Raw genomic sequence first — 20,225 nt, 5'->3', positions numbered from 1 at the left:
CAAAGTTTGTGTGGGCGGGGAAGAAACCAAGAATTAAAATGAAAATTTTAACAGATGCAAAAGAGAGAGGCGGATTTCAATTACCAGACTTAAAATTATATCATGAAGCAGTTTGCTTAGTATGGATAAAAGAATGGATAATGTTGTTAAACAAAAAACTCTTAGCGTTGGAAGGTCATGGAAATAAATTTGGCTGGCACGCTTATATGTATTATGGGGAAAAAAGACAGACGGCTTTTTCTCTCTCAATTATATAAGAAACAGCTTGCTAAATACATGGATGAAATATAAGAAATATGGAGATGAGAGAAAACCGTTATGGATAGTGCCAGCTGAAGTGATAAAAATAACATCTGAGACGGGTGAAGAAAAGTGGTTGTCATATAATCAACTATTAAAAATACAAAGTGGCAAAATAGAATTGAAAACTGCTGAAGAGCTGAATAATAAATATGATTGGTTTCAAATGCAACAAATAAAGAGCTTGGTGGAGAATGACATTAAAACTGAAAAAGAGCATACAGAAATGGAAAAAGTTCTGCTTGGAGACAACGAAAAATTAATTTCAAAATTATATAAATTACTTTTAAAATGGTCTATGGAAGATGAAGTAGTGAAATCTCAAATGATTAAGTGGGCAATTAATGTAAATAAAGAAATACAGATGGAAACTTGGGAATATTTATCGAAGAACTCTATGAAGCTTTCGACGTGTCATAGTATTAAAGAGAACTCTTTTTAAATGATGTATAGATGGTATATGACTCCTAAGAAATTGGCAAAGATGCATAATAAGATGCCAGATAGATGTTGGAAATGTAAAAAACATTAAGGTTCTTTCTACCATATGTGGTAGAAAGCAAAAAAGTATTGGCAGATGATTCAACAAGAAATTTCTAGGATCTTGGGATATGAATTTAAGAAAGTTGCAGAGACTTTTCTGTTGGAATTACAAATGGAAAAATTTCCAAAAGAAGATAGAACTATAATTTAGTACTTGCTTTCAGCTGCTAGGACATTATATGCACAGTTGTGGAAGCAAGAAGAAATACCAGAGAAATGGGATTGGATTGTAAAAGTTATGACATGGAGTGAAATGAACACATTTACAAAAATTTTAAGAGACTATGACTTAGAAGTTTTTAAGATGGAGTGGAAAAAGTTCAGAAGATATGTAGAAAAAGAGTGGAAAATAAAAGGACATTGGACAATTTTTGATAATGATTAAGTCTTAGAAAAAAGAAGAATATTAATTTTTGTTTTTATTAAGGGTACCTTTAAACATTAAAACTTAAAGTAAATAACACCAGCAGGGGTCAAGTAATTGGGGGGAGGGGTGGGTAGAAAGTAATATATGGGATAGATAAAAGAAGTTATTAATGATGTAAGAAATATAATTTGTTACCATATGTTACCAAATAAAATTGTTTTAACCACCAAAATTGGTTTGTGCTATACCAATTACATTATTTAATTGTAAACCCTATGGTAAAGGTAGCTATGTCCAGAAAGTTGTTGAAATTTGAACACTTCTAATGCAATATGTGACTAGTGCAAAAGGAGTGATCTCTTAAATATATGCCTACTTAATTGAGATAGATTCAAGTACATTAAATGGTTTGAAATTAATATGGAAAAAGGATATTGGAACAAACAAAACATTTGGAATAAGATATGGTTTACTCAAACAAGGAAGACACTATCAGTAATTCTCAGAGAGAACTCCTTAAAATTATTACATAGATGATATCTTACTCCAGCACACCTTGCAAGGATAGGGAATACAAATAAAAATGCTGGAGAAATTGTAATCAGCAAGATAATTATATGCATATGTCGTGGTCATGCCCTGTAGTGTCACAGTTTTGGGTGAAGATTTTTGTAGAAATGGCGAAGATAACATGTCAGACCATTTGTGCTACACTAGCTTTGGCTTTATTAACAATATGGGAGAAACAAAATGAAAAAGTGACGTCTAAAGGATTAATTTTATTTATATTAATGGTGGTGTTCGTAAGACAATAGCCAAAAGTTGGAAATCTGTAGAAGTATTAACATTACCGTTTTGATATACTGGCTTGTGACAGATAGCTATGGCTGAAAAATTAACGAACCAAACATCAGCAGTTTTATATGGTAGATATCACAACATATCCTATGTGGCCAGACTGTGTCCGTGTAAGTCTGGATCTATTGAAACTATTTAACATATTCTTCTGTACTGTCCCTTCTATGTAAGTATTCGTTGTCGATTTCTGGATCCTATTCTTCTAAATAAGATGGGTCTGGCTGATCCAGAGAAGGTGCAGTTTCTTTTGAAGGATGTTACTCCTGACATAACCGTGAATACTGCCTTATTCCTGTACTGGGCCAAAAAGACTCGTCAAGACAAGGAACAGTCGTGTTGTTTCATTTAACTGTGATCTTATGTAATTGTGCTCTAATCATGAGGTTCAGTATTTTAACCTATTCTCTGTTTCTCAACCCATTGTTCTTCTTAACCTGTTTTTATATGCCATTAAAGGTTGATTGATTGATTGATTGAAAAATTAATGAACCAAATTAGAACAAATAAAGATAAAGACAAAACTTCAGATTTCTTAGAAACGTGGCATGATTTTATTTTATACATAACTCAGAATAATACTCAAAGCACTTTTAAACCCTTCCTCAGATTATGGGAAAAAATTAAATAAAACTCTCTTTACATTTTAACTTATATTTGCTTAGAGGTTAAAAAATGTGAACTATTGATGCTTCAGTTTGCTTAACTAGGGGGTTTTTTGGTGTTCATTTTTTTTTAATTTTGAGGGAGGGGTGTGCTTCTTTTTTGTGTTTGTGTCTGTATATTGCCTTTATGATTCCTTTAAAACCAATACAATTTAATTTCTCAACAAAGGATGCCTTCAGTCATGCAATGAAGATTTTTATGCTGATGGTAGCAGCTACTGAAACCTATTGTCACCATAGCATTAGAATATTTGACTAGAAAGTAGAGATGTTCAGTTTCCAGAAATTTTGAAGCCACAAGGGGAGGAGAAAACATGTTTTTATGTTTTATTAGAGTGTGTATGTGGAAACTGATTATATATTCCCACACTAACTTTCATATGAAACAAACATTTTACTGATTTATCACAAAAGGCACAATTTATGGCTTGTTGGCATATAAAATTGCAGTATGTATCATATATAAGGAATTTAAAAGTATAAATGTCTTCATTTTCTATTAGAGCAATTGCAAGTAACTCAGTATTTAAGAAAGAATTGCAAACTGCTGCCCCCTGTGCTAGCACAGCATATAATTTTTGTCATCCAAGAGGCAGGAAAAATTAAAATTGTAGATAAAAACCAAATTTTATAGTGAATAATGCAGTGTAGTACTTAGGCAGGAACTCTCTCGTACAGTCACTACCAGCATATTGGGACATAAAGTTAAACTTTAATATTAAAGACACTTACCGGTAATTCTTTAGTAATGAATTGTCATTAAATACATTATAGCATTTATGATGAACAAATTTCCACCAAGTGGCTAACAAATTAAAACATGCAAATTAAAATCTTATCTTAAAAGCCATTAAAACCACTACAGTTAGCTACTGGTAGCTTCATAAGGGTTACTGGTCCCAAACTACATAGGGCTTTAAATGTCAGCACCAGCTGCTTGAATTGGAAACAAATCAGAAGCCAGTGTAGCTGAAACAGTTGCGAGACTGGAGCAATATGATCGTTATGACCCACTCCAGTTAATATTTTGGCTGCAGCATTCTGCATGAGTTGAAGTTTCCAAACACTTCTCAAAGGCAGCTCCGCATACAGCTTGTTGCATTAATCTAATATTGATGTAGCCAAGGCATGCACCATGGTGGTCAGATATTTTCGGCACCAGGAAAGGCCACAGCAGGCTAACCAGTTTAAAGCTGATAAAGGGCACTTTGGGCTCCAGCAGCCATCTGCTTATCCAGTAGTAGGCCTGAGTCCAAGAGCACCCCCACACTAGGAACCTATTCCTTCAAGGAGAATGCTTGACACCTTAAAACCTGTGTCAGACTTCCTACTCACAATGACATCTTGTCAACGTTAAGCTTTAGTTTATTAGCCCGTTTCAGTTCCAGAACTGTACCTAGGCACTGATTCGGGGTTTATGTGGCCTCCCTGGGATCAGCCAGAACTAAGATGTAGAGTTGAATAACATCTGCATATTGGTGACAACCCAGCCCAAATCTCCAGACGACCTTACCCAGCAGTTTCACGTAGTTGTAAAAGAGCATGAGACAAGATGGAACCTTGCAGGATGCCAGGGGCCAAGTATCTGAGCATCAGTCCTCCAGCAATACCTGTTGAGACCAACCCTCCAGGTAGCTTGGAAATCCTAGCTTGGAAAGGTGGTCCAGCTTGGAAAGGTGGTCCAGAAGGATACGTGATCAATCTTCTGAAAGGTGCAGGAGAATCAACAGAATTGCACTTCCTCTGGTCATCATCATTGTGACCAAGGTTGGTTTAGTCCCATAATCAGGCCTAAAACCAGATTGGAAATGAGCTAAACAATTTGCCTCATCCAGGAAAGCGTGAAGTTTTCCAGTTACAACCTGTTCATTCACCCTATGCAACATTTGAAACTGGTTGATAGTTATTGAGACTTCCTGGATTCAGGGCAGGCTTCTTAAAAAGTGGATACACCATATCCTGTTTCAAGGCTGAGGCAACCACCCCCTTGCTCAAGGAGGCATTAATTACTACTTCTTGGCTCCGCCCCATCAGATCTAATTAGCTGGGAAGGGCAAGGGTGATACAAGCAGGTGGTAGGCCTCAAAGTTCCTGCCCACATCCTCAGATTGAATCAACTAGCCAGAATGGCATCCTAGCACCATAGAGAGAATATGCAGGTATGCCTGGAAGAGATGCTAAGAGAGTCAAGAAAGCCAACCTGAGAGAAGGAGAGGCGGAGAAAGGGTGGCTTACTCCTCCCTTCCCGCATGAGGCCACAGGAACATCAAGGGTGCCAGTAAGAAAGTGGCAGAAGGCACACAGACCTCAGTGGAGCCTCACAAGTTCTTTGAGTGTGTTTAAGAGTGTGAATAGGGGAAAAAAAATCTGACTGATTTAAATGATTGAAATACTGAGTTTCATATCAAGGCTACGCTTACTGCTTTAATAACACAAAGTGCATGATTTATAACTTAGTTGGCATTTCAATTGTACTGTTTGGCATATTCTCAGTTTTACCTGTGGTGGAAATTCTATATACTCAATACTAGAAAGCATTGAACTGTCCTTATGGAAGTGAAGCTGCTGGTGTCAACAGATATGTTAGAGGAACATAAGTCCAATACTGGGAGGGGATGTTGTGCATGCATCACAAGTGGCTGGTATTACGTAGAACACATCAGCATTCAGATGCTGGGGCCTTCACATGTGTGAGACAGAAAACCTGCATTTTTTGCCTCTGTTAGCATTTTGTTAACTCTTAATTTGACTCTTTTCTGTGTTTGTTTACTGGAACAATTGGGGATGGAATATGCCCAACATGGGGCCCCCTGAAGTATTTTTTTGGTGGTTCCTCCAGAGTAAAGAGTCAGTATGGCCCCTGCCTCTTGTCCTGATAGGAAGAATCGTCTATTATTCCAGGATGTTCTCCATACCTTGAAGCAGAAGTAATAATCATGTGATTCCAGTGTTCCAGCTTCCATTGCCACAGGGGACAAGCAAGTTAATGGTCATATAGCAAAAGAAAAAGAGTGCAAGAGGAGCCTGCTGCTGGGCCGGACACTGGATGTGCCCTCTGAGCAGGGAGAGATGGAGGCCATGGTGATCTGCATACTGTATGTTGGGGCCTGAAAGGGAAGACTGATAGCAGTATGGACATGTGTGGGGAGGCTAAGGCAGGGCTAGATGGAGCATGTCCTCAAGATGCGGGAGCATGCCCTCAGAAGGTCAGGGGGTTGCTACGCAATAGTGGAGTTTCCGAGGCTATGCATCTGAACACACTCAGGTAGAATTATAGAAGTGTGGCTAGAAGGGAGATGGATTAGGTGGGGTAGAAGGTCGAGAAGGAGTGTTGGAAAAGTACTTTCTGGTGTGCTTTGGGGAACATTGTACCTTCCAGAAGCAGAATAAGGAGGAATTGATTCAGCAGCCTTGATGGCATTGCCTCTTTGTGTCTGCTGGGTTACAAGTATGGTACAGAACCCCCTGCCCAGCTTGCTGTGGCCAGTGGTCTTGGTACCTCCCATACCTAGCACTAGCATAGTACTTTTCACAGTAGTGTATTGTGAGTTTTAAGCCATTGCTGTGGAGGGTGGGATTCTTTATGTTTCTACTAATGTTTGCTGTCCTGGTACAACTTCCTTGAGTTCTTGACCACTTGCTTGGAGGGATATCACTAACAGACAAGTAATCATAGATAGGTTTGATCTTTGAACATTGGCTCTCTCCTCCCTGAAGAAATGCTTATCTTGAGTGACTTGAAAATGAAGTTTCCACTAGAAGAATCCGAGTGCCTTGAATTAAACTGGGGGGTAGGCAAAAAATCATCCCTCCCTGAAGAGAAATGTCATGCTGGCATAAGTGCTGTTCTGCTGGTAGAATAGCACCTCTGTATCCAAAACCATATTTTTAAAAATTGAAATGAGAAAAGAAAACATAGCCAGTTTCTCCTTGAAAAGGGAGTAAAAGGGAAGCAACTGCAACTTTTGTGTTTCTGCTTTAGCTTAAGCCTGGACTGCTCAACTCTCAAGTGCCAGGTCACCACAGTACATAGAAATTTGATTTTGGTGCTAGTATTTTCAGCCATTCTCAGTGGAAGTAGGGAGGGTAGTATAAGCTGAGCAGCTTTTCCACTGGTTGCAAAGGGTGGAAGGGGTATTCTTTGTGCACCAAAAAGCTATGTTTGGATGGTAGGACCTGCCAGGCACAGACAGGGTGCTTGAGCAGAAAAGCTGGCTGGATCCAACCTAAACCGTATTTATCATTTCACATCAGAGTGTTTTGTTGTGTGACATAAAAAGTGCATGAAGTCCTTGCATCGTTTGTTTACATTTACACCATTCAGCAGTGATAGATTAATTCCTTTCTTAACCTTTTTTTTTTTTTAATTATGGCTCCAACATTCAATTAAGGCAATAATAAATAGAATGTGAGAAATTGAGGAGAAGTTGTTAGAGGTTCCCTTTTTGTTGTGGTAGCCTACCTTTTGTGCAACTTGCCTGGAAGCAGGGCTCTTTTCTCTCCCTCCATAAGTTTGCTGCAGTGGGCCAGGATGGGGTGGGACGGTGGCTCAGTGGTAGAGCATCTGCTTGGGAAGCAGAAGGTCCCAGGTTCAATCCCTGGCATCTCCAAAAAAGGGTCCAGGCAAATAGGTGTGAAAAACCTCAGCTTGAGACCCTGGAGAGCCGCTGCCAGTCTGAGTAGACAAGACTGACTTTGATGGACCAAGGGTCTGATTCAGTAGAGGGCAGCTTCATGTGTTCATATGGGCCTGAGACTGGGCCGACAGATTGCATCTTCCTCCCTTTCTCCTTTGTGGGGGGCAGACCCCTTTCCCACAGTCTGCCCCTGCATACCATACCACTTTGATCACAGATTTGAAAAAATTCAATCAATCAATCCTTTATTGAAGGGGTGGCCAACAGTAGCTCTCCAGATGTTTTTTTGCCTACAACTCCCATCAGCCTCAGGCAGCGTGGCCAATGGCTGGGGCTGATGGGAGTTGTAGGCAAAAAACATCTGGAGAGCTACCGTTGGCCACCCCTGCTTTATTGACATATAAAACAGATAAGATGGAGCATAAAATAGAGATTGACTTTGACTTAAAAATTGCTTTTTTATTAAAGTTGGATAAATATACCGTCGACTCTTCCTTGATAAAATTATGATAATCTAGGAAGAGGTTACAGTTAGGTTTTGTAGTAGGAGCAAATAAAATTTGGCCATTAAAATATGGAATCCTGAAGGCTGAAAACGAGTCTGGTTCTTAAATTTTGGCTAGTTACAGTGACTTGAAGGAGTAGTGCACTAAGGACTTTGTAATATTTCGTAAAACTAGTAGCACTAGTCAGTCCTTAGGCGTTGGCTGTATTTCCCAGTGTTGGAGACTCATGGTGTTGAAAGGGCAAACTATGGTGAAGTTGTGCAGGGTTATGATAGCATTTGTGCAGAGAGCAGGAAGTTAAACTTAACAGAATTTTTTGTTGGGGTTGTGGTGGGTTGACACACTTGAAACATAAAACTTGGCACACTTGAAACATGAAACTAGGCAAGTCATTCAGATTTCAGTACTGTCAAAAATATTCTGTGTGTGTGTATACACCCCCCCCCACCAGTCCTGCCTTGTACAAGCGCTTGTGTGCATATGCCGCTAATATTTTTTGCCAATATAGTTCAGTTATAAGCTTGCATTCCACCAAAGTATGGTTTCCTTAAATGAGTGGGGTTTACAGTTGTTGTCTTCATTGTTGTGTTAACTCAATTATGGAACTCCCCCTCTGTAGATGCTTCTCTCTTGGTTATTGTTCAGTTGTTTTTTCTCCCTAGCTCTGTTGTTAGTTTTATTATGCTAGTTCTTTTAAATCCCACACCCACAAGTTTTTTATTCTAGTCCACAGCTTTAGTGCTTTTTGTTGGATATATACAGTTTTGATTGAATCATCTTTTTAAAAAACTGGTAAGAAATCACATTGCTTTGGTAGCATTGCTTAAGATTGGGTTCCAGTTCACAATCTCATTTACAACAGTGTTCTTAAATATTGGGAATGTATAAGCTCTGAACCCATGAGATTTGTTGGGGAGAGAAATCCATTCTTCCTCACTTACTTCTTTCACCACCTTTTCATACCCACTTCCCACTTTTTGTCTCCTTCTCTACCCTCTCATAATTTTTTCTCCCTTCTCATCACTTCCCATTCCCCTTATCGTTTCAGACATCATTCTCAATTTTGGGGGGATTGCTTAACTTTCTGGATTTTTATTCTGCTCTGGGAGCAGCCCCAGGGTTGTGGGGAAAAGCCCCCATATGTGAACATGGCCCCACAGGGCAGAATGATTGTTTTCATCCCCATTCTAGGGCCATTGTTCAGAATTAGGTCTATTGAGTCTCATACTATAGTATTAGAATTTAAAATCCCTATTGTGAGAGAGATCTTTAAACTGTATTGTTTCTTAATTCAAATATTTTATACAGGTTTCTTTTTTCAAAAAGCACTTTATATAAAAAACCCTGATTTTTTTCTCTTTTATCCACTTTGATAACTATGCAGATAAATCAGAAATCCTTCAAGAATAAAATTCCACACTTATCTGACTGGAGTAGCAGAATTCAATCCAATATAATTTTGAACAGTAAAACAGTTGAAAGCTCTTATATTTAGAATAAAGTACTAAGAGTTTAGTGTGCTAGATTTCTTTTTCCCGATCCATTGTAGTATATGCCTGTGATCAGGGCTTTTTTGGGCAGGAACTCATTTTTGCATATTAGGCCACACACCCCGACAACAAGCCAACTGCGTTCCTGCTCAAAAAAAGCCGACCATGATACTCAGTGGCTCCGGAAGCACCTGTGGCTCTTCTGACCACTATGGCACCCATCCCATGTCTAGGAAAGTGAGCAAGGCCATTATCTGGTGGGGCTTGTGGTTAACAGGTGGTTCCCATATTGAAGCAATTGCTGCTGGAGATTACCTGTGAGTTTTCCTTGGCTTTATGCTAGGGATGGAAGTATTAAGTCCCATCCTGTCCAACGATATCCTATCTCCTTCAATGCTAGAGCTCATCTTAAAGTGAACTTTTAATGTAGGGAAACATTTTTTTAAAACATCCAGCGTAATAAAAGGGGGAGAGGCTATGGAAGCTTTCAAGGAGGGCAAGAGAAAATAGGAGGGGGAGAGTAGTGGTCTGATTCTGCATGAGGTAGCTACATGTGTTCCACGTGTATCATTGTGGGTTCCCACGTGTATATTTTAACAGCCAAGTTGATCACATCTGAAAATGCTGAAATCTGGTGAACACCCTAGGTTTGCAGATAAATCTGAAATCTAAAGAAATGCATTGGGAGGGGGTAAAAAAAAAAAGACCCAAAATGATAAAAGAAGTGCCTGTTGCTTTAAGAAACTGATGGCCTCATTGCTAGGCAACCACTGCATTCTAGGCTTGGCTTCTGTCAGTAACAGTAGGCTTCAGGGCTCTTTCCAGGACTGTTTTGGCCTTTGAGGCCCTGCAGCAACCACCAGTGACCAGTGAGAGTTACATTATTTACCCAGGTGCTGCTGCTTGCTAATGTTCAGAGTTACTGGTTAGAGTTTCAGACTAGAATATGGAAGCCCCAAATTTGAATCCCCACTCTGCCAAAGAAGCTCACTAGGTGATGTTGGGCCAGTCATATATTTTCAGGAATGGAGATACAGGAGGAAGTGATATTTCCCCCCCCCACAAGTACTTGCAAATGGGTTTTGGCCAGCTGCTGGCACCATGAAACTGGGCCCTAGTTTCCCTAGGTACAGGCTCCGGGGGTGAGGTGCTGAAGAAAGTGGGGAAAATAAAACTAGGTTGGCTGATGGGAAGGAGAGAAGGAACAGGGAAAGAATGGGGCTATGGGGGCTTTCAGGGAAGAGAAAGAGAAAATGGAGGGAGGGGAAATGAGATGCTCCTACCACAAGTCCTTGCAATTGGCTACTTGTTTTCTACTGATATTGGAATTTCCAATAGGTAAGAGGGGCCAACTTTTCTGTATTGTGCTTATAAACATTTTCAACTGTTAAGTATGTTAAATTACCTGTAACTGTGATTTTAATGCATCTTTTAGTGAGAAACTGCATTGTAAAATGTTGTCATTTTAACTTTTGTTAGGTTTTGAAAGTATTTTAGAAGGGCTTTATGGACCAAGGCTACGAAGAGACCTCAGTTTGTTTGAAGGTAAGTAATTGTTTTGTAATTATACAATACTCTATAATGTTTATTTGAAAAGTAGAGAGAAATGTTGCCTGTGTTTCATTCTGTGTGCTATACTGAATGTTCTTTTATGACAGACTCCTCTGTTTGTTGACCTATTGTCACTTTTTGAAGAATTTTCAGCAGATTTTAAATGTAGAGATGGCTGAGAAAAAATGCCAAATCACGATTTGGCTTTGGTTCACACATTCCCTACTTCCCTAACTTGCTAGCATTCCCTCACTCTCTTTCCATCTGGGGGCAAACCATGGTTTGAAATTACATTGCAACTGCGAAACTATAGTTTGTGCTTGCCTCGCATGACTAGATCATGGGTTCTAGTTATGGTTCGAAAGGACTAAATTACTTTGGAGGGACTAAATGACTTTCAGTGCAATCCTAAACAGAGTTGCACCCTTCTGATTCTAGTGAAAGAGCCCCGTGGTGCAGAATGGTAAAGCTGCAGTACTGCAGTCCAAGCTCTCTGTTCACGACCTGAGTTCGATCCCGGCAGAAGCTGGGTTCAGGTCACCGGCTCAAGGTTGACTCAGCTTTCCATCCTTCCGAAGGATGGTAAAATGGGTACTCAGCTTGGGGGAAGTGTAGATGACTGGGGACGGCAATGACAAACCACCCCATAAAAAGTCTTCCATGAAAAAGTTGTGAGGTGACATCACCCCAGAGTCAGAAACGACTGGTGTTTGCACAGGGGACTACCTTTACCTTCTAATTCTAGTGTAATTGTTTGCTAGTTCATAGGTAGTGGCCTGCTGTGGTTCACTGAAAAAGGAAGAAGAATGTGAGCCAAGGCTCACTCATGGACAATGAGAAGTAAGTCTTAGTAAAAAATTGAGTGTCCCTAGGTATTTTTCTCTTTTAGAACAATATGTCCAGAAGAATTTGTTCTTTGGCAGTAATCTTCTATAATGAGAGAACTTTAGTTTTCTGCTAAGATTCGTTTTGAACTAATTAAGTATCAGAACAGTAATTGTATACTGTCAAAGTTGACGGAAGCAGCTTTTCTTAATTTTGTGCAAATGTTTAATAAATGATACATTTATTTTGCATTTTCCAATTAAAAAAACAACCTTGGAACTAGTGGGGTGGCTGCCAGTTTAAACAGTGAGCAAAATCAAGAAGTAAAATCTTTTCCTCAATGCAACTGCTGCCAGAATGGGGATCACATCTTTGAATGTTCCCCTATGAGGGAAAAAGCCAGGCACAGAAATTAACATGCCAGGAAAATAGCTTTTGTTATGCGGAGGGACTAAATGACTTTCAGTGCAATCCTAAACAGAGTCACACCCTTCTAATTCCAGTGTAATTCAGTTTAAGATTGCATTGTGAGACACACAGTTTTGGATATTTTAAGTTTTAAATGCGTATTATTAAGATGACACTACATTCCGTTAGCTGAAATTTTAATTCAAGAATTACCTTGGTTGGAAAAGAACTGGTACATGATGGGTTAAATGGGTAGTCCCTCCACCCAGTTAGGGAGAGCCTTTGTAGAATCTTGGGTGATGAGAAGGAGCAGTTGGGAGTTGAGAGATGACAGCTGATGGTTGAGGAGTGTCCTAGCTCATGCTGAAGAGAGCACTGATGAAGTCTGGGGGGGAGGGGGCACCGTAAGTCAGCTGTGACTTGATGGCAAAAGAAAAAAAAAGATAAATGGAGACTTTCCCACTTGATGTAAACTTTTTAAAATGTTTAATTTTCTGAAAGGAATTACCCAGGTGAATGGAATGATTATGACTGGAGGAGGCATAATGAACAATTATTGTGAAGCAAAGTCCGGGGGAAGTCTTAGAAAGGGGACTTTTATTGTTAAAAGAGAGTATAGAATAGAAAAAGGATACAGTGAAGATTTCAAAAATCATTAGACTATTGAGATTTCCTAAAATGAATCAAAATGGCTGAGTAGCTGGGGCAGAGAAGTCTTTTAGTAGCATTAGAATAAATCTTCAGGTTGCTAAAACAGATCAATACAGTAAGATAGGAAATAAGAGAAGGCATGTTGGATCAGGCCAGTAGCCCATCCAGTCCAACTTTCTGTGTCACACAGTGATCAAAACCCAGCTGCCAGCAGAAGGTCCACTAGAACTCTAGGAGCCTACCCATTGTTGCCCCCCCCAGCACCAAGAATACAGAGCATCACTGCTCCAGATATTGTGTTCCATCTATAACTTGTGGCTATACCTGTTCTCCATATGTTTAGCCAATCCCTTCTTGAAACTGTCTATGCGTGTAGCCATTGATACTAGAGGTGGGCACGGACCATAAAAATGGAAATTTGTGGTTCATGATATTTCACAAACTTCCACTGACTTTCCTGGCTTACAAACCAGTTTGTGAGGTCCGTGATACAGTGTGACTTGGAAGTGGGCTCAGAAAATATTTAAATGCTTCTCGAGTTTACTTGTGGCATGGCACAACCTGGAAGTGAGCTCAGAAGGCATTTAAATGCCTCCTGAGCTTACTTGCAGTGCACCACAGTTGTGACACGGCTTCAAAAGGTTCCCTAGGTACTACCACAGACTGCTGCTATGGACCAAACAGACCACCTAAAAAAAATTGTGGTCCATCAAAATCATGAATTCACAGACTGGGCAAGCAGATCACGGACTGGCCCAAGGTCTATAACAAAATTAGGTCTACAGATCGGTCTGTGTCCATCCCTAGCTACTACTTCCTATGGCAGTGTATTCCATGTGTTAATCACTCTTTGTGTGAAGGACTTCCTTTTATCTGTTCCAAGCCTACTGCTCATTAATTTTGTTGAGTGCCCACAAGTTCGGGTATTGTAAGAAAGAGAGTAAAGTACTTATTTCTCTACTTTTTCTGTATAATTTTGTAAACCTCTGTCATGCCACCCTTCAGTCATCATTTCTCCAAGATAAAAGGCCCCAACCTCCTTAACATTTCTTCATAGGAATGGTGTTCCATCCCCTTGATCATTTTAGTTGTCTTTTCTGTCCCCCCCCCAATGCTATAATATCTTTTTTGAGGTGCAGTGACCAGAACTCTGTACAGTATTCCAAATGAGGCCATAGATTTATAGATTTATACAGAGGCATTACGATATTGGCTGATTTGTTTTCAGCCGCTTTCTAATAATCCAAAACATAGCATTAGCTTTTTTTATTGCAGTTGCACACTGCGTTGACATATTCATATGCCGATTCTTTCTCAATAGCTTTTGTTCATCAATGTGCCTACAAAAATCCATGATTCCATGAATTCTATCTTTAATAATGGATTCCACCAATTTACCCAGTACCAACATTAAACCAACCGGATTGTAATTTCCCAGATCTCCTCTGGAACTTTTTTAAAGATGGGGATTACATTTGCTGCCTTCCAGCCCTCGGGAATGGAGGCAGATTTTACTGATAGATTGCATATTTTTGTCAAGAGAACCACAAGTTCACATTTGAGTTCTTTCTGAACTCTTGCATGTATGCCATCTGGGCTTGGTGATTTGTCACTTTTTAATTTGTCCATCAGTTGTAGGACCTTCTCTCTCACCACCTCAATCTGACCTAGGTCTTTTGGCATATTTCCCGAAATCAGTGGTTCTAGAGTGGGCAAGCTCCTACAATCTTCTGCAGTGAAAGACAAAGGCAAAAAATGCATTCTTCTTCTCTGCCATTTCCCTATCCTCCTTTAGTAACCCTTTCCACCCTTTGGTTGTCCCCATTGCCTCCCTGGCTGGTTTTCTGCTTCTAATGTATTTGTAGAAATTTTTATTGTTGGTCTTTGTGTTTTTGCAATATGTTCCTTGTAGTCCCTTTTTGCATGTTTGATCAACTTCCCTGTCTGATCACCAAGTCACATTTTATTTGCCAAACCCTGTGCTCCCTTTTATTTTCCTCACTTGGACTAGCCTTCTACCACTTAAAGGAATCCTTCTTACCTCTTATTACTTCCATTACTTTGCTTGTTAACCATGCAGGCCTTTTTTATACCTATTCATACCTTTTTTATACCTAACCTGCAATATCTGAGCTTCCAGTATTTAAAATTAAATAGCCTTCAAGCTTCCTGAAAGAATGTGAACCTTCTCACCTTTCGTTTCAGTATCTCCTTCACAAGCCCCCTCATTTGAGAGACGTTACCCCTTCTGAAGTTAAATATGGTTGTGCTGGTCTTTTCAGCCAACTCCCTATTTACATAAATGCTAAACTTCATAGCAGTATGGTTGCTCTTTGAAGTCTATGCTATCACATTTACATCTCTCACCTGGTTTTGAGCATTACCTAGGACAAAGTCCAGGACTGCCTTCCCCTGGTAGGTTCTGTGACCATCTGCTTCATGGCACAGTCATTGAGAGTATCTAGAAATCTGATCTCTTTCTCCTGACTTGAACACACATTGACCCAGTCAATGTGTAGGTAGTTAAAGTCACCTATTATGACACAGTTATTTCATCTACTTGGTTTCCTTAATTCTTTTGCTGTTTTTAAATCATCCTCTAATCTTCGATCTGGTGGGTGATAACGAACTCCCAGAGTTAAGTTTCCTTTTGGGCCCACTATTTCCACCCATAGCCTTTCTGTAAGTGAATCTAGATTCTGTATACCCTTTCTGACATACAGAGCAACTCTACCTTCGAATATTCTGTATTTTCCACTTTCATAACTTTCTTTATAAAGGACTGTTGTTTTACCTTTCATAACTATTAGCTATTTGCCATGAACAGGACAGGAAGTGGTTTATCACTAAACTGGGATTTTATTATAAGTTTTGATAAAGCTGATGATGCATGGAAGCCTTGTAAGATGTGAGATTGGTGGCTTTTGGCTCAGCAAGGTGGAGCAGATGGCAGCACCAGGGCTGAGCCCTGCATGAGGTGAGGTGAGTGCCTTTCCTCATGCAGGGCTCAGCCTTGGCACTGCCATCTGCTCTGCCTTCCTGAGCCAGGTGCCACCACATCTCACATCTTGTGTGATAACACATTTTTAAAAATAGCACAGTGGCAGCAGAATGGTGGTACTGGTAGCTGGAACCACAGGGGTCAGTGAAACCACCCTTTGGATTTCCTGCCTAGGCAAAATAAGCAGTACCAAAATGAAGTGCTGCAAGCCATTATATTATGTATTTATTTATTTTATCAGATTTATATCCCGCCCTCCCCTAATGGGCTCAGGACGGCTGTCATTCATAGTAGTCCTCTGTCATAGTAGTCTTCTACTATCATACATAGTAGTCTTCTGTGTGGAAGGATTTCTTTTTTAAATGGGGGAGCATCATATCTCTGATTTGAAACCAAACTGTAGATTATGGCGCTAGGGACAGGTGGTAGTGATGGTTCTCTAGAACCTTGAAGGAATTCCCAGATTTGCAGGAAAATTTTGGAAAAACAATACATTGAAGGGTTAAAATCTCCCAAAATAATAGAAATACCACTTGCATCTTTAAGACAAGAATGTCCACTTAGCTCTTAGTGGCCATTTTGAGGTTCTAGGTAACCACAACAATATCGTTGAGCCTTCCAAGCCTTGGTTTCTGTAAAGCAAAGCTGCAGGGGGTAGAACAGGGTGGACTGAGAGGTTGAAACAGTCCTGGAAAAGGTCCTACCCACCCCATGTCATGATGAAGGAGGACTTGCTGGGCCCAGCCCATGCATCCTGGGCCTCCTAGTGGTCTCTGCCCAACTTCTGCAGCTTCTCCAAACGTCTCCTGGAAAGGAGCTGCCAGACAGAGGCACGGAGGAGAGTTGAAGACTGGGGGAGGGGGGCAGCTAAAGGTGGCTTGCCTAGTGGGTAGGGAGAAGGAAACAGGAAAGGGAGAGATACTGTGAGGGATGTGGTGGGGGGGAGGATACAGAGGAAAATTAGATCCTCCTGCAAGCCCTCGTGGGGCCTCAGCTTGTTCAAATATATAATTTTGCATCTGTAATCTTAAATGATATAATGTAGGAGAAATTTACCACGTGATTCTGCAGTTATGTGTTCACCTCTTTCTTCAGCCATAAACATGGTAACTTTAAACCTTCAGTGCACTCTTACAGGCTCAGGTGTGCATGCACACACACGCCTCAATATCAGAATGATAACTGAACAGATTTGCTAAGGTTTCTACAGTTTTACTGACAGCATAGTTGCGATCTTTAAAAAAAGTTATACTGACATGCATACTTTCTGTGCATGTTGTTTATATAGGCCCTCCAAATAGAAAAAAAAGCCTTAATTGGTTTCGTTTGAAGATCTGTTTAGGCTGAGAAGATCTGTTTAACTGGGCATACATTTATCTTATGTAGACTATCCTAATAAAATGTCTAAAGTACAATCTCTCCAGAGTTAAGCTTTTAATAAAGCTCCATTGACTTCAATTTCAGTTCACTTTATTAAAGTTAAACATGTTTTAAATCTTTTATCAAAATCAATGGACTATCAAAGTGATTATCTTTTAGTTGGTTGAGTCTGTTGAATATAACAAGATCTCAAAAATGTGATTCAATAGTAATGCTGTATCCAGTAGCCAAGAGTAAACGCCTGTGCAGGTAGATTCATCTGAACAATTAGGCTTCCTGCAGCTATTATTTAGGATTCTACAAATCTGAGGTTTGCAGAATTCTACAAATACAGGTTTACAGAAAAAAGCCTTAGTTTTAAGAAAACGGGGTAACCACTCCATCCACAAATTAATAGCAATGTGTTTGTGTACACAGGAGTTCAGGAAGCATTTTGAATTACTACAGAATCCAAGAGGACATGTGAAAAATCAGTGGTGACAAGGACAAACAGGCAGCCGCTGAGGCAGCCAGCAGGAGGGTGGGTAGAAACTAAGGGCTGTGCGTAGAAATGATTTCCCCCTTCTCAAATGGCTCCCTCTTGTTTCATACTATTAGAGCTGTGCTTTTGCTCCTCACTGTGGCATGATATACTGGTTTATTGGGAATTATGACACTTTATTCAGAGTGGGTGAATCCATAATTAAATATGTCTAAACCAAGACAGAGAGCAGGCTTAGATTCCCTTCTCTGATGCTTTCTTATTTCTGTATAGCTCACAGGTGCTGGAATTTATTGTAACACTGCTGTTTCCCCCATTTCGTCTGGTGGACAAATAAGGACTACTCTAATCCAAGGAGGAAACCTATTGAGATCCATACTTGTATTCTCTTTTAGGGTCTAATCAAGCAGTAGTTTTTCAGAAAATTTCAGCAGCCTCTCCGAGCTTCAGGGCTGTTGTTCCTTTGAGCCAAGCAGCAGTCTTTATCAAACCTTTATCCAAGTTTCTTCCAAAGATCAGGCCTGTCGAGCTATTAAAGTTGGAGGAATGCTTCAAACTCTGCTAAGCAAAAGTAACAGCAAGATTTCATAATGGTTATGAGTGTATGATGTCAGGAAAAAAAATTCTAGGGGATGGGAAGAAAGAATGGAAATTTATAAAATCATGTACAGTAGGAAGTAAATAAATATAGAGAAAGAAACTTTCTTCTTAGAACCTGGGATCCTACACATTTGTTTTATACATATGTGAACTAATTCAGTCTAAAATTTTCTGTTCCAAAGTTAAACAAGACTGTTTAATTTCAGAATTTTCAGTGAGCTATACGGTGCTTTAACAATGTATTTTTACAATTTGCATTTAAAACATGTTTTACCCTAGACTGTGAACCAGAAGAAGTGACTGACTGGTCTATGGACGAAAAATGTTCCTTTTGTAATTTACATAAAGAAACAGTCAGTGTAAGTATTTGTGCCATAAATTGTTTTTAACAAATTTATAACTAATATTTTTTCAGTATCTTTCTTTTGTATAGTATTAAAGTCCGTAAATGAATTATTGCAAATTAAATTTACCAAGAAGTTTCATATCTAAACCTTATTTATAAGCATTTGTTAACTTTTTGGGATCCCCAGAATTATCTTCAGTTTATGGATCTGTTGCATTATTTTTCTCCTTTTAGGATCATACAGCAGTCATTGGTTCTTTGCAGTCAACCCCTACAGAGGAACTGTCATCTCAGGGCCAGTCCAACACTGACAAAATTGAATGCCAAGCAGAGAATTACCTAAATGCACTCTTTCGCAAGAAAGGTACTGTTATTTATTTAGTCTGTGACATTTCTTATAGCATTCCTCTAAAATTCATGCATTTTTAACGGGATTTTCATTATATAATTCTGTTCATTGTACTCATTTTTAATATTTTCATCCCTCTCTGATTCCCTGCCTGTTTCAGAACTCATATTCTGTTGTCAGTCTATTTGTCCATCTTTAACTTATTTCTTAAATTATTTTAATAGTGAAATAGTCTTTTTCTATGTTAACTATTCAGATAATACTATTTGATATTAGAATTACTTCTAGAGTAAAAGAATAGCTTTGCTAAGGTTTATTAGGTTTATTCTAAATGTCCAGTAAAATGTTAGTGACAGTATCTTTGTTTATTTTAATAACAGACACTGGTTCTCTTAGTGGTTGGGTTCTCCCCTGATTAGGGATCAGAGGAATACAGTGGATTGAATATTTCTTTTGGACACAGAAGACACCTAGGTTCAGCTCCCCATTCAAGATCATTTCAAAATGCTAGTTATGGCTGAAAGTGGCTTAGGTATATTTGCAAAACATTTGTCCCCGTATGAATCTGTGCAATACTTTTGTCCTGTTTGAGAGGTCCTGCTTTAAAAGGTGGTCTCGCAGCAAACCTAAGAATTGCTTTACTGGATTACACCAAGCATCCATCTAGTCTGCTGTTCTCTTTCCATAAAATGTCTGACCAATTGATCATCTTTTGTTGTTCTTTACCTCAGCAACAGCTATTTATAACTGAAAATACTATATTCGGTTGTTCTAAGTCCAAATGGCAGTTAACAAATTCCATAAATTAATTGTGTATTTATTCTGTCCTATTTTTTAACTGTACTGTAAAGTGCTATAAATAGTGGCTGACACTTTCTGAAATTGTTTTCCAAAACAAAAGTTGGACTTGTAACCAAATGTATTAATAACAAAGGCCTACTGATTTCAATATGTCTTATTTCCAGTCTTCCAAGTTCATTTAGGGTTGATGCCTCAGTCCATATCTACAGATTTCCAAAGACAATGTAAAACCATTTTGTTTGAGCAGGTTTAGGGGATTAGCATGGCTTTTTTCAGACTTTTTAAAACTTTCATTTGTTTTAAGTGTTGTGATTTCAATACTGGTTTATTTAATGGTTTTGTAATAATTTCATTGTAACTACAGAAAATATTTCAGGTAGATAGCAGTGTTACTCTGTAGTAACAAAACAAAATTTGATACCAGTAGTATTTTAGAGACTAAACAAAATTTTCCAGGGTATAAACTTTT

General features: G+C 39.1%; 1 protein-coding gene across 4 annotated transcripts in view; it reads left to right on the top strand.

Moving 5' to 3' along the window:
* The window catches only part of LCORL (ligand dependent nuclear receptor corepressor like), a 104,132-nt gene that overhangs the window by 21,694 nt on the left and 62,213 nt on the right, over positions 1-20,225 (top strand). For all 4 annotated transcript variants that reach the window (XM_060246205.1, XM_060246206.1, XM_060246209.1 and 1 more), the window contains exons 2-4: positions 10,843-10,908; positions 18,540-18,619; positions 18,841-18,970. In XM_060246205.1, the coding sequence (XP_060102188.1) occupies positions 10,843-10,908; positions 18,540-18,619; positions 18,841-18,970 (276 nt within the window). The remainder of the gene's footprint in view (positions 1-10,842; positions 10,909-18,539; positions 18,620-18,840; positions 18,971-20,225) is intronic.

The sequence above is a fragment of the Heteronotia binoei genome, chromosome 9 (assembly GCF_032191835.1).
Source record: "Heteronotia binoei isolate CCM8104 ecotype False Entrance Well chromosome 9, APGP_CSIRO_Hbin_v1, whole genome shotgun sequence".
Lineage (NCBI taxonomy): Eukaryota > Metazoa > Chordata > Lepidosauria > Squamata > Gekkonidae > Heteronotia > Heteronotia binoei.
The sequence above is the reverse complement of the archived record's forward strand: the minus strand, read 5'-3'. Positions and strand labels throughout refer to the sequence as shown.